General features: G+C 42.8%; 1 protein-coding gene across 1 annotated transcript in view; it reads right to left on the bottom strand.

The window, feature by feature from the left end:
* The window catches only part of LOC115792189 (mitogen-activated protein kinase kinase kinase kinase 4-like), a 35941-nt gene extending 17358 nt beyond the window's left edge, over nt 1-18583 (bottom strand). The window contains 6 exon segments of the mRNA XM_030746632.1: nt 473-563; nt 644-754; nt 949-1074; nt 4263-4319; nt 17912-17977; nt 18322-18583. Of these exon segments, the coding sequence (XP_030602492.1) occupies nt 473-563; nt 644-754; nt 949-1074; nt 4263-4319; nt 17912-17977; nt 18322-18378 (508 nt within the window). The 5' untranslated portion in view covers nt 18379-18583.
* Nucleotides 18584-19600: the final 1017 nt, after the last annotated feature.

The following is a 19600-nucleotide window of genomic DNA, read 5'->3' on the forward strand; positions in this document are numbered from 1 at the left end:
CTGCTGACTCCTTAAAGTGTTTTAAGGTCCACTGAATGGGGGCACATTCTTAACTATACATAAATTGCAATTTATAATATTGTGTTATATTAAAATTTACACCCTCTACAGTTGTTATCAACAAAGAAATTAGCTACAGGGACCAAAATGGTGTTTGGGACCATTCAGAACAATTACTATAAAGTTTGATATTTCAGCATGCTTATTTATTAAGACTTCTTCTTGTGCCAGCCTCAAGTGGCCGTTAGAGAAAGTCCAGCTTTTAAGCATCATTTTTTTCCAACTGTGGAGGTTGCCACTTGATAGAAAAGGTTAGGTATCATTCAGAGGGTTTTTTTTGGGGGGTGTGTGTGTGTGTAACTGGTTCTGTACAACCCAGAATCCCACAGTTAAAGCTGGCAGAAATTCGTCAGCAGAAATTAACGTTTACTGCACTAGAGAGCATCAAAGACATGAAAACACTATCACTCACCTAGTTTAACTTCAGCATTCTCAGTCAACAAGACATTCTGGCCTTTGATGTCACGGTGGATGACGTGGTGGGCATGTAAGTGGGCGAGACCCTGAGGAGGGTAGAGGAGATGCAGCATTAGTGATGAAGAAGAGAGGAGAGGGGAGAGAGGAAAAAGGAGAATGTACGCACTCTGAGGATCTCTCTGGAGATGTAGGCAATCCAGTCTTCCTTCAGCTGGTTCCCCTTGGTGTTCTTCACGAGGTCTGTGATCGAACCAGCACCACAGAACTCCATCACCAGCTGCAAAGCAGACAAGGCAATAAATACTTAAAAAAATAAAAAGGGAAATTATTAACTAAAATTAAAACATTTCTAGGTTTGGGGACATTGTCCTAGAACTTAAGCTAATAAAAAAGGAAAGCTAGTTTAAAAAAAATGAGTATGGCTGCTTTCCTTCTTTACATAAAATTTCTTTACTGGATTTGAGGGCTTACCCATAGCTGGTCATCATGCCCCGGGGGGCTCTTCTTAATGAAAGCACCGTAGTAGGTGGCTATGTTTCTGTGGTGGGAATACTTTTTCAGCATATTGATCTCCAGTTTAATTTCCTCTTCTTCATCCTAGACAAGCAAACACAAACACAGGCGCACATTAAAACTTTCCCCTTGCCCTGAAAAATCTTTCTGACGAGGCATGCAGGCACTTTTAATCATCATCTGACCTTGAGCAACATTTCACTTCAGAAATAAATCAATTCACTTCCACACTTTGTGTCACAGCAAGGGTCGAGACATGTGACATCGCCCTGGTGCAACGTCACTGCAGCATGGGTGGGGAATGAGTCCTTTGTTTCTGGATTATTGATGCATGAATGATTTGCATCGTACGTTAGATACATTAGATAAAACTACAACAACCACCAGCTGTTATCCAGAGAGCTCGGGGGGGAAGCAAAGAACTCTGCCTTGAACCTTAACCTGAAAAAAAGAATTTCCATAATGGGTGTCGGATTAGTTAAGGGAAGAGTAATACACCAGCAGGAAATGAATGCCTTTAAATTTTAAATCTAACCTAAAGGGAACTTGGAGGGATTAATGTGAATGAGCTAAAAATCAACTAGCAGATGTAGCAATCACGCAGCATTTAATCTCTTCTGCAAACGACCTTTAGCGCAAATAATCGGAGCAAACCTGTCCACCATCGCTTCTTCACAAAAAGGTCAGAACTAGCTGCAGTGCAAACTGCTTGCACCCTATAGCAACTTGACACAGATTAACAGCGACACACTAATTGAACACATGCAGAGATCAGCCTGCAAGTGGTTTGCTTTATGGTTACATGGCCTATTATTTAGGAAGTACAGTGGGAGGAGGGGGAAGGCTGCACAGTATTAGCACTGCATAATGCAGCGTGTGTGCACGCTTTAGATATCTGTATATTTTTATTTCACTTATTAAACAGGCTGCACTGCACAAAAATGTGTTACAGTTGATTTAAAGGTGGTGCTATGTGTGCATGTTACTACACTGCATCACACACAGCAAAATGGCAGTTGGCCATCTATACAGGCAGCCATACTGCTGCTGCATGACTCGTTTGAGTTGACGTAAGCCTTTCTGTTGTGCGCATCTCCCCCCCACCCTCACTCTAGCCCTCCCTTCCCTGTGTACCCCCTCTCTGGTGCGCAGCTGTTGGATTATCACACTCCCGACTGTGAAAGCCTCGCTGCCATGAGTCACATGGCGAGGGAAAGAGAATCATATGGTGATGCGTGTCAGAGAGGGGGGAGAGAGAGCAAAGGGAAACAATATGTCAGTGCACAATACACACACACACACACACACACACACACACACACACACAGAGAAGATGGTATTAATCTGTGGTGCTAGGTCACACATAATATTTGCACATTATGTTTGAAGATTTAGAAGGTATAGCTCAAACAATCAAGGTTTCTCAAAGAGGAGCTTTCACATCTTAAACCTTAGAGCTAAAAATAATCTTTAAAGCTCCAGAAAACACACTCAGTTAACCATGCTGACATCCTTGACAGCTTGGCAATACATTTTCACAATTTAAAAGTGTTCAATAAAGTTTAACTGCTGGGTGCCACATTGCAAAAAACAAACTTGGCCTTTACCAGAATGTCAAGCAGCGGTGCTCCGCAAGAACAAAGCCACAATCTTACATCTTTAAACTGGAAGATTGGAAATCCTTTTCATAAAATATAAAATAGCATGTCAAAATGGAAGGCATCCATTTATTTTTTTGTAGCTTCTGGCCTGCAAAAAAAAAAAAAAAAAAAAAAAAAAAAATTGGATTTGAGCATGTGGATCAGCGATGAGAATGTGGGTCACAGTGACCCTAGACAGACCCGCTGTGTCTGCGGATGAGCTCGACAGCCAGGACAGAGCATGCAACATGGGCCAACTGAACCATAATAACCAGAAAAGTAGTTGACAGATCTAACTGAATATTTCAGGCAAATGGTCATAACAGATCAAACTGAGTCATTATTCAGGTACTGTTTGAAGCCTACTAATTAACCCAGCCAAACTGGTTTAAAAAAAAAAAAAAAAAAAAAAAAAAAATCACTGTGTGAGGTCCACCAGTTACTGAGCTTTGACACTTTAATAGCAACGGCAGTGCACAGTCAGTCGTTTGTGTGCAGGTAATAAAAACCTGGCTCAGTCTCAGAGTGATTTGTGTCATGATAGCTGCAAGGGAAGGCTTACCTTACAAAAGATACTCACCTAATAATAGTCAGTGATATATACTAAATACAGCCAAAGTCTCACATAAACAGATTGAGGACAGATGTTAAAGGGCCAGTATTAAGTGTGATTTCTTTGCAACAAGCGTACAGCCAAGCAGGTTTTAGCTGTAGCAGACACCTGCTGCTCATGACAAGTGATTGCCATTCAATCAAGGCTGTGCTCTCCATAAGTTACTACATGTCTGAAAAGACACACCTAATGCTGTTTCTCACACACACACACATCCGGAAACAGCTGGTCCATACTATCCCACAAGTTAGCAATATCAGCCAAGTGTGTAACTGACTCATCATGACACAAGCGTACCTGAGGAGTGGCAAAAAGGCATGTCGGAGCAGACGGGTTACATCACTAGTTTCCTGATAATCACTGTGTCGTGGTACAGTAGAAACAATTGGCACCTAAAAGTGGCAAACGTGTTCTCGCTTGGGTAGTAATGCATGGGCAAAATTCAGGTTATGACTGTAGACTTTGATCCCCTCCAGGGAAGATAATGAACTCGAGGCCGTTAAGTGCAACCCATTCAAACTGGGCTCCGGCAGTTCACAATAGGTCCAGCATGATTACGCCCATGTGCTTCCATCATAATCAAGGCAGCGTGGGTGGTTGGCCCTGCCGGTCTTCGCTGCTCCTCTCAAACCCTCTGCTTTGTGTTTCTGCATGTGTGGTTGTTTCTCATCTGCAGATGGGACCTCCCACAGCTGAGGGCAGCATGCTCACTGCTAAATGACACAGTTCACTCAAAAAGCATCCTGTTGCCTCTACCCGTTCCCTGCTGTTTATTAGTGAGGCCAACTCGTTACAGAGCATGGCATTTTCTCCTCTGCAACCTCAAAATATTCAGACGTAAGTTCCAGTGGAATGTGTGCAGATTTTGATGTTAACCAGACTCAAGTTTAATTACATTTGACCACAAAGCAGTTTTAGCACATCAAATCTCTGCTAGCTCTGTCAAATAATCTATTATGGTGTGCCGAACTCTCTTTTATGGCTTTAAGCATGCTTGTAGGGTGATAGTTTGGCCTTACCTCTGTGACGTCCATGACCTTGATGGCAGCCAGCTGGCCGGTCTTGACATGTCGTCCCTGCAAAGATGACAAAGGGATATGAACAGTCAAGCTTCACATGGCAAAAATCATTGTGCTCTCATCAAGTAAGTTGGATGTAGGTTGCAATTTTTTAAGTGGAAAAAGGAGTTGAAAAATAAAACCAATATGGAAATCCCAAAAGCACAGCAGTTCCTTAAGTGGTCCCTTGAGGTTGCCTCCAAAGGTGAGTCAGTCCCCACAGATTTACATGTTAAAATGCCCAACTGTAGGGCAGAAATTATTATATTTAGAGCCTGGTACAAAAACATGATTTTAGTCCTTATAGATGATATACTCCAAGACAACTGTGCAGGTGATCAATTGATTTATAAATTAACTGTTTAAATTGTCTTAATGATTAACCGCATAACCCCAACATGAGTTTCATAACACTATAGCCTCTTTTCCACTAGCACCTACTCATCTTGACTTGACTCTACTCGGTTTGGGTCATTTTTCCAGTATAACTGAGTACCACCTCAATGTGGGTGTGGTCGTCGCAAGGCAACCCTAAAGTCCCGTCATTTGTATGCGACAAAAACACAAACGGTTGCTCCATTTAGCTGCGTCTGGAATCAGTTGTCATCCACTAAAAGGACAAATATGCCTGTGTTGGTTAGGGTGTTAACCATTTCCCTTGTTGCCAGGTTTCAAAAACGGCGCGTTTGATTCTTGTGAATGAGTCGCTCTCATGACTCATCTAGTGAGCTCACTCCCTGGCCAATCAGTGGCATGCAGTTTATTAACGTCACATTTTCGACTTGACTCAGCTCGCTTGGAACCGCGGTACCAGGTACTACCACCTAACAGGAAAAACCCTAAAAACTGAGTAGAGCCAAGCTGAGTAGATACTAGTGGAAAAGAGGCACTGCAGTCATTTTCACATGGGTGAAAAATCAGCTGACAGTTGCGGCATTGAGTGTGCAGCTCCATTGAGTGATAGGTGGCTTTTGGTTGTCCAAATAGGGTCACATCTGTTTACCAGGGGGAAGAGAAAAAAAATATTTTTTTTTTTTTTTTTTTTTTTTTCCCAAATACAATTACCGCATCTAATTAAATGTTGAACTGCTATTTTTACCAAATATTTTTCATGGCAACTGAGCTCAAGAGTTTAATTGTTCCTATCAAAGAAAACAGTCTCAAGCCCTTTGTATCCCACAGCCCATGTAAAACTATGATATACACAGGACCATGTGATTCCCAAGCTATGAAGCCCCAACATTCCCAGACTTCTCTGCTCTCCTAACACCCTACTGCCACTCCTTACATAAACAAAGGGACCAAAAATAGAGGCCTCCCTACATCCCCTCCCTCCCCTGACCCTGAGAGGAGATAAAACATGGGACATTTCTGGGAGCTGACCCACATGGGTATTCCCCTTCTTCGGTGCACTGATACTCTGCCTCTCTGCGCCAATGTGTAGTGGACACATGTGTCAATATACTGTACAGGCTTTGTGCACGGCTACAGAAAACAGCCTCCCCACCGACACCACCATCGTCATCTTAGCCAGTGCATTCCATAGTCAATTGAAACTGTATGGATTATGACAATAAAAGCCACGCAGGCTTAGGGGCCCTCTGTTTTCACTAGGCAGGAGAGGTGGCGGGGGGGATGAGAGGGACACTTTACAATGACTTTAATCCTCTCCACTTTGATCCCAGGGGTTGCCTCTGCAAAAAACAACAGAGGCTGACATTGTAGCCATCACCTCCTCGTGCACATGCAGTCTGCTCTGCTGGGTTCACGGGTTACAGGTGCAAGCAGAGGAACTCAGCAGCCAGCCCCGTGGCCACGTGTGAACTGAGAAAAATCAGTATTTAGAAAAATGATTATTTTTGAGCTAAAATAATTGGAGACTAGATTGCATTACTGCCTAATCTTTAAGTAGTTAAATTACTTATTAAAGCTTCTTAAATGTGAATAATGTGGGTTTTATGCTTGTGGCTTAGACAAAATAAATAAATACATACATCAGTCTTGGTTTCTGGGGAAATGTGATTGGCATTTTTCTCCAGTTTTCAGACCAAATGACTAATTAGCTCACTGAGAAATTATAGAGATTAATTAATGTAATTTTGTGATAGCTAACACCTTATTATAATGTAAACAATAAAAAATAAATAAAAAATGAAGGCATCTTAAGACTCCAGTAACATTAAATCAGCTAAGTGAGAAACAAGCCAAACATGAACCAAACATCAGGTCTCTGGAAGTCTACAGGAAATGAGGACTTCACTGCATGAGTCATGAATTTTGCTTTTAACTACCAACCACAAACAGAGTCAACACCGAAAGGGAGCAGACAGGAGAAAAATAATCAAGACCGCCTTTGTGTTTTGGCTCTTCTGCAACCCCTCTCCCATTAGCGCTAGAGCTCACTGAGGGAAAAGTTGATGGATCCAAAGCTCGGATGCTTTGATCCAGGGAAAAATATCTTGATGCTCTTTGGACTTTCCACAAAGGCCAGCCATATAATTTGCAGGATGCATTCAACTCAATAACAATGCAGTTAATCTCTCTTCTTGGCTGTTAATAAACTAAAGCTGTTAATTCTTACAGTTTTAAAGTTGACAGTGCCTTGATGAGTGTGCACAAAACTATGACAGCATAAACTAAAACGCCTGCTTACATGGATGACCTAAAGACATGTAGTTTGGAGTAGATACCAGAGGTGCAATTGCCCCCCCCTATGATTCCCTCTCCGAGAGCCTGAAGTGTTTCTGGTTGTAGAAATCCAAGTTTTTTTTCAGGGTTTGGAAGGGTTATCAAAGCCACAAGGTTATTGCATTTTGACACCACAACACAACTGGGTTACACATCACTAGCAGATGAGTAATGAGAGGAGTGCCTGGGACTACAGTCAAACTCCAAGTTATGACTTTATCCTCTTACAACATGCACTTATTGTGAAAACACTGGGGTTAAAACTATACTGTACAAGTAAACAAATGAAGCACAAACAAACAGGCTTGGGGTGGGGGGGCATCAAATCTGTGCAACACATCCTAAAACTACTACTATTAATCCAGGGTATTATCCAGGTCAAAAGAAAGAACTGGTCTAACAAGAGCTTAGCAGGCATTTAGCCGTATCAAATGCAGTTTTTAAGACATGTTCTAACTCCAACCTGTTCTTACTCAATCAGAATCCTTAGGTGTAAGATTTTAAAGCACTGGGTACCCATTTTTCAACATGAAGGGTAGTCCAGTGGACTTCCACAGGTTCCTAAGTGTCTGAAATGGCAGCAGAAAGAGCAATGCAATGGTAAATATGGTCTGCTGGGGTACCAAAGAAAATCCTGGAGAGGTCTGGTGCATATGGGAGTTTGCCAGAAGTCTGAAGCGAGTTTACCACTGTGAAAGATGTCCCACAAAGATGAAAAAAATTCCGGGACTCCAACAACCCTCTTGTTCTGAGTTGTGCGATTAATGCCATCCGCCAGTCTCCTACCTGCTAATGCTGACTTTGGCTCGCTGGATTTTAATAATCTCCCAGCAAAAATGGCACGATGTTTAGGTGGGTACGTGATGAGTTGGGAGCATTTACTGTGCATTACACAAGTTTGCAGTCATCTGATCAAATATATATAGGAGTATCATTAGCTTTAAAAATTTGTCACTGGGTTCCAAGAAGAAGTCAGACACTTCTGGTAGAGTAAGACCCAATTTTAGCAGCAGATATCATAAACCATTATATGTAGTCACCGCTCTACTGCGCTCTGTCAGTTTGTCTCATTTCTTCACATCAGAACTGACCAACCGCATGACAACTTCCTCCATTTTTTAATGTCCCAAATCTCTTTACATAGGCTTGGAATTAGTCTTTAAAAAAGGTCATTTCTTCTGACTAACAATATGAAGATATTCAGTTATATAGAACTTAGTAATTCCTGACTGGTCATGTAGTAGTAATGAACAAATAATGAATCTTCAGCTGATTGTTTCCAGTCAGTCACGTGGTAGAGTCCATGCTACAAGGCTCTGGGAATAGACCTGGGTTGATCAGGGGAGGCAGCTAGGCACTGAAGAGCTCCTTCAAGCAGCCAGCTAGGCGTGGCTGTGGAGGGGTTATCTAAGGCACTAAGTTATCACTCAACCCTCCCTGGCCTCCATCTCTACTCCTCCATCACGGCTCCTCTTAACCATGGCCAGATGTGCTCCTGGCATCCCTCCAGCTCAGCACTAAACCACTGAATGACTTACTGCCTTCAGAGCCAGAGACATTAACTTAAAAATCTACCCTAAAACTAAATATGCTCCACTATAAGGGCTCCATTAACAATGTTGTGGAGAAATCTCACTCAACATGAGAAACTCGATAAGGAAAGCTGCTCTTAGAGCTGCCATAATGGGCTTCCCCATCATTTCACAAGCCATGTAAAGAACATGCACTTCATGCACAGTCAGAGTGTCTGCGCTGTTTCACAATGCCAGGTACAGCTCCATTTGTTTTGGAGATGAATAAATCCAGCTAAAGATCACTGTTGTGAAAGCAGTGATTCATGTTTTTGGGTGGATTTTCACTTAACAGAAATGAGCAGTAATGCTCGGCAGTGTTGTTAGTGGTCCGCCTACAGAGCCAGTGTGGACCGGGGGGGGGGTACTGTTTTCCACAAGACTTGTATCCTCCGTAACCTGACTGACCATAACCTCTTCCTCCCTACATATTTCACATTAAAGTGAGATCGATCTGGGAACCCATCAGCTAGTCTGCTGACCAGACCACGGAATGTGAATGATATCCAGAGACCGCAGGCAAAATAACCATTAGTGATGCAAAGTGCAAACTGGGTGGGTCTCAAGTTAAACTTAACTTTGAAGTGAGCAATTCAAGTGACTACCAATGGGAGCAGGAATACTGTTTACATGCTCTATGATGAGGTGGTAAATTTCTCTCCAGGCTTTTTGAAGAACATTCAAAGCTCTTCTTTGGATCTTGGCTGCCTTCACCTCCATTCTCTGTCAATTTTGCAAAGTACTGCATTTACCACCCCGTCATATGTAAATTAGCAGTATCCCTTACTCCCGTTGGTAGTCACATGAAGGGGGGGGGGGGGGGGGTTGGGGGGCTACCTGTGCATCGAGAGGCTAGCATGTCCACTTGTGTGAAAGGACAAATCACTGTATGTATATGGGGCTTTAGTCTCTGGAAGTAACAGCCAATTTTTCAGGGCTTCCATTAGAGACCGCCTGTTCTCAGATTTCCTGCTCTGCCAGTTATCGTTTATGAATGCAGACACATCCTTAAATTGTGAGCAGTCATTGGCCGTCTGAGGCATTTCAGCAAATGCTACTGCTGTTACTTGCATGCAGCCAAAGGCTGCTTGAATAAGGCTGATGGTTATATTAGACTACAAATGGAAGCCAGAAAGCTTCTGGTACCAAAAATAGCGCATCTTTCCTACAAATCCTACATATTCATATCTAGAATCTCTTTATCCTGATCGAGCTTAGCAGTGACTTTCACACTGGCTGGCTTTATAACCAGGTCAGATTTCTGCCATTCACCCACAAGATTTAAAAAAAATAAATAAATAAATAAAAAAATAAAAAAAATCGCTCCACCTTCCATTGCACAACGGAGTGTTGAAATTGAGTGATATGCTTTCTAATTAGCCATGTAGGTGCAAAACAAACTTGGTTTTGTGTTATTAGTTCATACAGTGAGGGAAGGAAGAGAACTGCTGGGAGTCATGGTCTAGCTCTCCAAAAGGTTAGGGAGATGTCATAATGAGGGATATATGCCCTCTATCTTCACTCAGGTCACGTGAAGCTCTGAGGTGACAAAAGTCACAGCCTCCATCTACCTTAGGGAGCGTTCACATATACAGTAAGATTTTGCCTACACATCAGATAATGAAAGGAAAAGAAAGGATCCATCAGCAGTGAGCAGCAGCACATGACATCTAAGGCTGTGAGCTGCCCGAGTTTCCCTGGGCTCTGCTGCTGCAGCATACCAGCACACTGACCCAATTCTCACATACACAGACACACAAAGCCTTGGCCCCGCTGCCTCCTTAGCCCAGCTCTCCCCAGAGAAGCAGGGATGGAAGTGGCACAGAAAAAAAGATGAGAAAGCAGAGAGGAGAGTGAGAGGAGCGATGAGAAGGGAAAAAAAACGGGGACATGGACAGGATGAAAAACAATGTGCGGAGGGGAGGAGCAAAGACACGAAAAGCTGAGCAATGGTCTGAAACAAGAGGCCAGCTGATGTGACTGGACATCTATTGATCACTGCTGTAAGGGATTAAAAATGCATGGAGGTGCCTTTCCTTATGAATATACAGGAATTAACATTTCAGCAACTCTTGAAGGCTGCAGAAGTACAAACCAACCTGTTTTCACACAGGGTAAGTGGAGAACACGTCCTCCGCCCTGTTAAAGGTGTTATATCGGCGTCAAGTGATGGTGGTATGAATGGGAGCCATTTGAACAATTTAAAAAAAAAAAAAAAAAAAAAAAAAAAGATTTTGGAGCAATAAAAACAAGAGATCTTGAAGAGAAAAGAGCTATCATGTAAAGGCACTGGAGGAAGACAGGCAAGAGGCTGTCTCGTCTGCCAGCGCCTTTGTGTCTCATCTCAATACCACTCAAGTAATGAGGCGGCTCAATGAGCTGCACACAGACAGTGGCATATACACACTCGCGGACAGAGACACAGAAAGTTTTGTTCGGGCAGTGTGGCGAGTCAAGGGACACTGTAAGTCTTGTGACACCCATTAGAGAGGGGGTCACTGCGGGGGGAGATGGGGACAATAGGGATACACAGCGTCAGACACAGAGGATGCAGAGTAGAGGAGTGTGTTGTATCTCATATTCACCACTTTAACTTGGGTTTGAAATGGTTCACACATCACGCATGGCATTCAGCACCCACTGATTCTGACCTAGCAGCTACTAAGCCAATCGGCAGCCGGGCTCCCAGGACCTTTAACATCGAACCCTAGACGTCACTCATCAATTAGGCAAGAAAGTGAGAACTGCACTGTCGCGAGGTCCAGCGATGGCATCTAATCCACAGCCCTGCAAGAATACCAGTCATCACTTGTCTTATATTCATTAAATCAATTTGACTGGCAAAATGGCCACAGGCCTGCATTCCTACATGTTAAATTATGATCACAAGGAATTCGCTGAAATGACAATCGGGACTTTTAAGGACAAACCAGACTTACATATATCCCCCCCAATCAACAATTTCAGTATTTTCCTACAAATTTGCAAGGTGCTCAGTATATAATAGTAAGCAGCTTTGTCATTGTACAAGAATACAATGAAACTTGGGTGGTAACGCCCTTCAATCAGCAGTGCAATTTGAACCGTTAGAATATAAATAGAATAGAAATATAAATAGCTAAAATATAGTAAAAAAAAATAAAATAAAAGAATGAGATTTGATATATACAGTTATGTACAGCTGTCCTATTGAACTTAAGGGTTTAAGGGGTGTGTGTGTGTGGGGGGGGGGGGGGGGGGGGGGGGTGAAAAAGGTCTGGCAAAGAAGCTGTTTCGCAGTCTGCTGGTACGCGCCTTTAATGTCCTGTATCTTTTCCCTGACGGAAGAGGGACCAACAGTGTCTCTCCTGGTCTCTGGCAATGCTGCTGGCCTTTTTCCTACTTCGGCTTGTATAGACAGCAGCAGTAGCACAGGATGCTCTCAATCGCACTCCTGTAGAAGCTGGCAAGAAGCTGCGAGGGGAAGCGTGGCCTTCCTCAGCCTCCACAGAAAGAAAAGTCTCTGCTGTGTCTTTTTCCACCAGATGTGAGGTGTTGATGGACCATGTGAGATTGCTGGTGATGTGAAGGCCCAGGAACTTGATGTTTTTCTCTACCTCCCCAACATTTACATAAAGAGGAGTGGGGGGATTGTTTTCCTGGCTTTCCTAAAGCCCACGATTAAATTTTTGGTCTTGGTGGTGTTCAGCAGTCACTCTCTAGGGCCTTGAAGTGACCCTCAATGCGCTGCTGGTACTTGCACTTGGCTTATCTGATGCCCCTCGAGTTCTCTGCGGGCATCACTGTAGGCTAGCCCATCTTCTGATCTGAAGGCAGCTCCCTTGCTGTGGTTGGCGGTCAGCACATTTTTGGTGCAGAAGGCCATGTAAGCTAGAACAGAGAAGCTGTATTCCACCAAGTCTGTGTTCTGACCAAACAACTCCCAGTATATAATTTTAAAGCAGTCCTGTAGCATTGAAATTGATCCATCTCAGGCTAACGTTAAGCTAGCTGGATGGTTCTAAGTCGGTTTCAATTTACATATCAGAAGTCTGTAGGATGGAGTCATGGTCAGAGAGATGTGATCAGATGAGCCCAGGTGTGGAGATGGAGCAGACCTATATGCTTCCAGGATGTTGGCATAAACCTGATCAAGGATGTTGTTCTCTCTGGTTGGGAAATACAAACTTCCATGTAATCTGGGCAGCACAGTCTTTAAATCTGCACGATTAAAGTCCCTTGCCACATTCACAGCTCCCTCTGGATGTGTATTCAACTGGCTGCTAATGACATCGTGCAGCTCCTCCAGTGCTAGCTTAACGTTAGCCTGAGATGGAATATGGACGGCCGTTATAAGGATGGCTCTGAGCTTTCTCAGAAGGTAGAAGGGTCTGCATTTCAAAGACAGATACTCGATGTCTGGGCAGCAGTGTGATTTGATAATGTCTGTAGATGTGCACCAAGCAGTACTGATGAACACATACTCTACATCCTCTGCTTTTACCGGAGGCTGTGGTCCTGTTGGCTCATCCATCCATTTTGTTGACAAGACCAAGTACTGGAGAGGACGAAATTTAGTAATGCTGGTCTGTGGGGGTTGGCATATAGCCTAACTTGGACAGGAGCCCTCTTGCCCCACTTTTGTTTTCTATCCCTGCGCCGCCTCCATCGCCTAACAGGTTGGGAGATGGCTACATCGTTTGGCTCTGGACGTCACAGCTCCAGTGAAACAAAGTTAAGGTCCTCTGGGGGTAAGGCTCAGGCATGTGTGTTTTGGACCTTGAGCAGCTTTGCGTGTCCATATTGCAATCATTTACTCATATCTTGCACAGTTAAACTCAAACACACAGACAAAAACAAGAAAGAAAATAGCTGGAAGCCCCAGGTCGATGCGTCCATACGTGCTGCCATGAAATATAGAAATTCCAGTTTTATAGTTTCTCCAAAAACTTAAGAGTTTTATTTAAAGTTCTGCAATATCCTGACAAATTTAGACAATTTTTTTTTTTTTATTTTCCAGGTCTTAAAGAAGAAAAAACTAAAAATAAGGGACATTCTTAATTTCCTTGACGCAGATACTCGGAGGACTAATACTGAATTACTGGGAACTCTATAATAAGGTCTTATTCTCTTACTGAATGTAGATGCCCTACAGGCAGCTGCACAGGGGTCAATGGGGATTAACCTGAAGTCAAACAACATCTCACACCCACTCTATGGTGACCTGATCCAGTCTTTGCTTTACTCATCACAAGAGCAACCTAGAGCATCTTTTTTTAAATCCATCTTTCATTTTTTTTTTTTTTTTTAAATCACTAATAACCAGAGCCCTGAGGTAAACATCAGTCTCACCAATACCATATGTGACTGGTAGGTATTTAGGAGACAGAATGAGAGGTTCTCCTTCTTCCTCAGCAGCAGCTCCAACCCTTCATACATAGCTAGCCCCCTGAGGACAACGCTTCTTATTCTGAGGGAAGGGGCGAGGCTGCCCCAGAGGTCAGGGTAGAAAACAAAGGAGAGCACTACGGAGCTCCAGAAAACATTGTGTAGATGTTACCCTTGAATAAGCTTGCTGGAAAAAAAAAATCTGTCTTCAGTATCGGGGATCATTAAATACAGCTGGGGAATAGAAATGACTGTTGCATGTAGTGCAAATGTATGCATGAAATCATCCCTCCATTGTTTGATTTTTTTTCCTGAGTATTCAGCCACATGACCATCATAATGTCACTGAGTGATGTTGCTGCACCAAAGCCAACCGACTTTGCCCACATGAAACATAGGGACAGGATGGTATGTAAATACTGGTGGCACAGTCTCGGCACACCCCACGGATGCACATCAGGCAGGTCAGCGAGGCCCTCATGCCTCATATCTGACTATATATGGCCATTTTGTAGAGCAGAGGGAATCTTCCCTGCATACCACGCACAATATGAGGAATCATGTCTTTCTGTGTTTTTTTTTTTTTTTTTTTTTTTTTTTAAATACTTATAATCCCAGAAGCAGGTCTGCAAAGCCAGCTGGTCCAGAGCCAACTGATAAGTGAGGAGGAAAGCTCTGTGACTCTCTTCATGCAGTATAAATGCAGTGTGTATTGTTTTAACATAACTAATGACAAATTGGGAGTGACAGACCTACATTGGCTTCACAAATACTGAATGTTCACTATAAACATTGTATGATGGGTCATGACCAACATATCAGAGTGTCGAACTCTTATGACATGCCTTAACTGGCTGATAGCACTGCTCCAAGCTCATTTTCTGTGGCAATTTAAAGAAAAAGGTTTCAATATTCAATGGTCAAGTGACAAAACTGCAGTACCCCTAATGACCACTTGAGTCTGGCTCCAACAGAGTCAGTCACTCACAAAAACCAACTTGTCAAACTAAACATGTTAACAGCCTGATACAAAACAAAAACAAAAGTTTGTCTATACAGTTAATTTCCCCCTTCATCATCACTTTAAAGATCTTTTTTTTTTTTTTTTTTTTTTTAAACTATAAATGTATTAAGGGCATGGCTGCAGGTGGCCACTTTTAAGCTTATCTGTAGAGTTGGTGCCTTTCGGGGCATTTTTATTGCAATAATCTGACAAATAAGGCCTGATGTGTAGTACAAAAAGCCCACTCAAGAACTGAGATAATATCGCAGGGTTCCCCCCCTGTCAAATTATGGCTACGTCTTGCTAGCCAAGCTTACTTGCATCAGCCAATAGCTTACCACTAAACACTCTCACCCAAATGTTGTGATTTCCGGCTCCAAAACACCAAGACAATAATGCTAAACTGAAACCAATGGATGATGTCACAGATTGACCATCTTTTATATACACAGTCTGTTTCTGTAGCTCCTAAATTCAAAATAAGACCAGATTAGTTGCCATAATTTCTATACTTGCCTTTCAGCTAAAGCTTGCAACCATAATACTTTTGCTGAAATCTATGAATCAAATCAGATTAAGTGTGTTCAATCCCTTTATAGATCCCGGCTTTCATTCTAATCAGCCAGTTGGTCAAAGCAATATTAAAAGGTTTTTGTTTTTTTTAAGTCTTTTTCATTATGGCTCTCAGTCAAAAACTGTTATGCTGTGTTTTCAGAAGTGACTGTAATCTGGCATTTCTCCAGTGGCAACGGCTGCCCTCTTGGCAAAGAGAACTGCAACGCAGCACGGCCACAAGAACCTTGACATGGCAATTTGGGTCTTTGGGAAAAGCGTGCTCCATTAATCTTTGGGGATAAAATGTAAAGCTGAAAGTAGTAGAATATAGCACAAGTGCCATGCATACATTTTAAATTCTATTTACCAAAATAAGACTTAGTGTCAGTGCTACTACCAAACCGATAGTTTTCTATCAATGGGAAGGCATAAAATAAGCTTTCTACAAAACTCCTAACAAATGTCCCATTTTATACAAGCACTAGTATATTTTTTTTTAAAAAGGCCTTTAAAACACATCTCAAATTGGCAAAACAAGGACTTTAAAGCTTTAAAATGGACCTTTTATAATCTAAATCTGAACCAAAATCTCCTAAAAAGACAGTGCCATATGTCAACAGATATGAGTCAATGATTAGAGTGGGAGCACTGATGTCTGTGTTATGCTCACTTTATTGTAATCTTGTCAAAATAAAGATATGAATGTAAAATACACAATGATACACTTGAAACTAACTTAACTCAATATTTAAAAACGGGAGAAGACATTCTACTCCCGCTAGTCTGCCTAAAACAATAACAAAAACCCCACAACAGGAAACGTCTCAAAGGAATTAAAAGTCACCACAAATCAGAGTAAGAGTAAAGACGCTTGGTGTTATCTAAAAGGGGCCTTGCATACTGTGACCAAGTGCTGGACAAAGCAGGGAAGGCCTCAGAGGGAGAAGAAACTCCACCCCGTTTTCACTCGGGGGGCTGTTGTGATTATTCAGGCGGGTGGACTTTGAAACCTCACAGACAAACAGCTCCTTTCTGTGGGTCCAACTGACTGACGGACTGGGAGACCCAAAAGAGTGAGGACACAAGCTGAGCTTTGTGAGAGCAATGGGCAGGTTCTGTCTGGAACTGGACAGCTGCTCTTCTACCAGTTACACCCCCACCCCCAGTGCCTCAAGTCCCACTGCACATGCTCACAGGCCACATGCTCATGGCTGTTTTAACATGACAGCCAGACCGCTGATCGACAGGAAGCTGCAGCAGCAAAGCTCTAGTATTAGCCATGATTTCACTAGAGCCAGTTTGGCTTATCTCATGCAGGCTCTTGTGTCTTTGTGTCAACTGCGAGCTAATCTGACGGTCCTCTCTTGTACACGCTCCACTCCCTACACAGCAGCACTCACAAATAGAATTAGTATTGGACACTGAATGGAGCGAGAGATTAAAGGGGACCCAAAAAGAGGGAGAAGCACTAATTCTCCATCTCATACACCCAGCTCAAAGCCATCTGGTGGGAAGGTGGCATGCATCACACTTCCTTTACACTGCACAGGGCTGGTTTCAGGTGTGGCGAGCACATGCACACAGATGGGTTTGCTCCGTAAGCTGAGGCGGGGGCGATCCTGGGAATCGAGCATGCTAGGAGATTGAATGGAGGTCAGTGGAACACAGTGGGCTGTCAAAATTATATACTCAGCTTAGCGCACAAGGAAATGTTTTGTTTTTTTTTGTTTTGTTTTTTTTGTTTGTTTGTTTTTTTGGGGGGGGGGGGGGGGGGGGGGGTAATTCTGTACTATGCAAATTGATCCTCCACTGATTACCAAGCTGCAACTTAACGTGAGGGCCCTGCGCTGCAGCAGCCTGGACCACTGAAAACACATCTGTCTCTTCTGTGTCCCCCTACCCCTTCCTTGGTAATATGTCTTTCAAAAGCAGCAATGTTCATTTTCAGCAGGGAAATGCGACACCACAGCACATGGTCCACGGAGAGTGATTCCCATCCACTGAACCGCAAGATAGTCTTGATTTGAAATACGGTTTTGTTAGGGAAAAAATAAAAGAATAAAAATGAAGGAGCTGCAGACAGAAGTGAGGCCAAGAGGATTGTGACACAGTCTCCCTGCTCGCCTCTCCCCACCTACTTTTCAGTGAAGCAGGTGATGCATGAGACTAGACTGACTCACACACACACCTCCCAGCTGTACAGGCTCTAATCACACTGATCAACTATCAGAAAGTCTTTCTTCCAACTCAACTGTCCGAAACGTGCTGCAATAGCATCTAGAAGACCTGCGTGCTTAATGTCACTTTCTTTGTTCCCTGGATTGATAAGAAAGAAAAGAAGGGGGGGAGAGAAAAAAAAAAAACAGCACACTGCCGAGCCTCCACTGTGAAAACAGGACAGGCCATGCACTGCGCCTCCAACCAACCTTGTATACTTGTCCATAGGTGCCATTTCCAACTACCTCCACCAGCTCGAATATCCCAGCTGGATCCTGGAAAGAAAAAAAAAAGGCAGAAAGGCATTTAAATTTAAAGCAATGCAATAAAAAAAAATCGTTTAAGCAACATTGTCCAGTGTGAGCCAGCTGTTGCGTCCCGGGCTACCCTACATGCCAAACGCATCTCGAACAAAGGAAAACCAGACACTGGCAACACCTCGCTACGGCTCAGCGGTCATTTTCAACACTTCATCTCCAACAAGGAGAGACGCTGGAGAGCAGCCTCAAACTTGCTCGGAGAAGTCACACTGAAGGACGACGAGCTGAATAAAAATAAAAAGGTAACAAAAGAGAGGAAAAAAAAAAAAAAAACATCGGCTCGGTTCAGCAGCACTCACCCGCAATGAAGCCAAGTCTATGTCTACTAGACTTTTAGCTGGAGAGTCGTTCGCCATCTTTCAAATAAAAGCCGAGCTTTCCTTCGCCTTCACAAAAAGTGTCCGCTGAATCATTTGCGGGGACCTCGGGTGATGGATTAAACAGAGGCCGCCGGGTACTCCTCTTCTCTGGGATCCGCTCCTTAGCAGTGAACGCTGAGCTCTGGTTACTCCATGTTGAGGTGGCAGCAGCGGACTCCTGCTCGCTCTCCCTCAGCCCTGCCACCGGAGTCCAATTTGACTGGAAACTCGCACTTCCGGCGAGTACCTTCAAAATAAAAACCATACTTTTGGCTTTTAAGAGCAAAGACACGAGGAAATTATTTTTTTTTCTTTTCTTTTTTTTTTTTTTTTTATAAAAAGACTGAAAATAAAATAAATTATGCACATACAAATATTAAGGTACAATAGTGGGAATTATACTCTATCACAGTGGGAAAAAAAGAAATGTGAAAACACCTTTTTGAATAAAGAACCATATAAACATGTTGGGGGTGGCTGTGGCTCAGGCGGTAGACCTAATCGGAAGGTTGGTGGTTTGATCCCTGGCTGCTCCAGTATGCATGCTAAAGCATCTTTGAGCAAGATACAGAACCCCAAGTTACTCTCCAGTGTGTTCATTGGCGTGTGAATGTTGGATAGAAAGAATCACAATTAATTATTGAATTATATTTAATATTATAGAATATATTCTGCTTTATTAAACAACAGTAATGTGCAAAAGTCTTGTATCACCACTTATTTGAAGAACAGGTGTTTTAGAGTTTATTTTTTAAGTTGCTCTTTTAGTCCTGAGGAATAGTTTTCCGGGCTTTCTGAAGCTCATTCAAAGCTTTTCTTTGGACATTGTCTGCTTTTTCATTTATTTTCAATCCAGTCCCTGTACCTGACCATTTTCAGAGGTCTGACACAGGACCTGAGAGATGCCTCTGGCCCTTAAGTTAATCCAGCTACTGTTCGCTCAAGCCTCATCAGAAATGGTCTCAGTGGAAGGGTGGCTGTCAAGCAGCTATACTATTTTTGCTTATACTTTATTTCCATGCATGTCTGCATATTTCAGTAAATCTGCATCTATTTCCCATTTATTTTCCTAGCAAAATATAAAGAAATGAGGGGTGGTTCAACACTTTTGCACAGTACTGTACTATTAAGATTAAAACGCATTAAACTGGTTTCCTATCTTTTTTGTTTGTTTGTTTTTTCCTGAGGGGCAATTCTACAATTCCCCTTTAATTTGAAA

The sequence above is a fragment of the Archocentrus centrarchus genome, chromosome 2, assembly GCF_007364275.1.
Source record: "Archocentrus centrarchus isolate MPI-CPG fArcCen1 chromosome 2, fArcCen1, whole genome shotgun sequence".
NCBI lineage: Eukaryota > Metazoa > Chordata > Actinopteri > Cichliformes > Cichlidae > Archocentrus > Archocentrus centrarchus.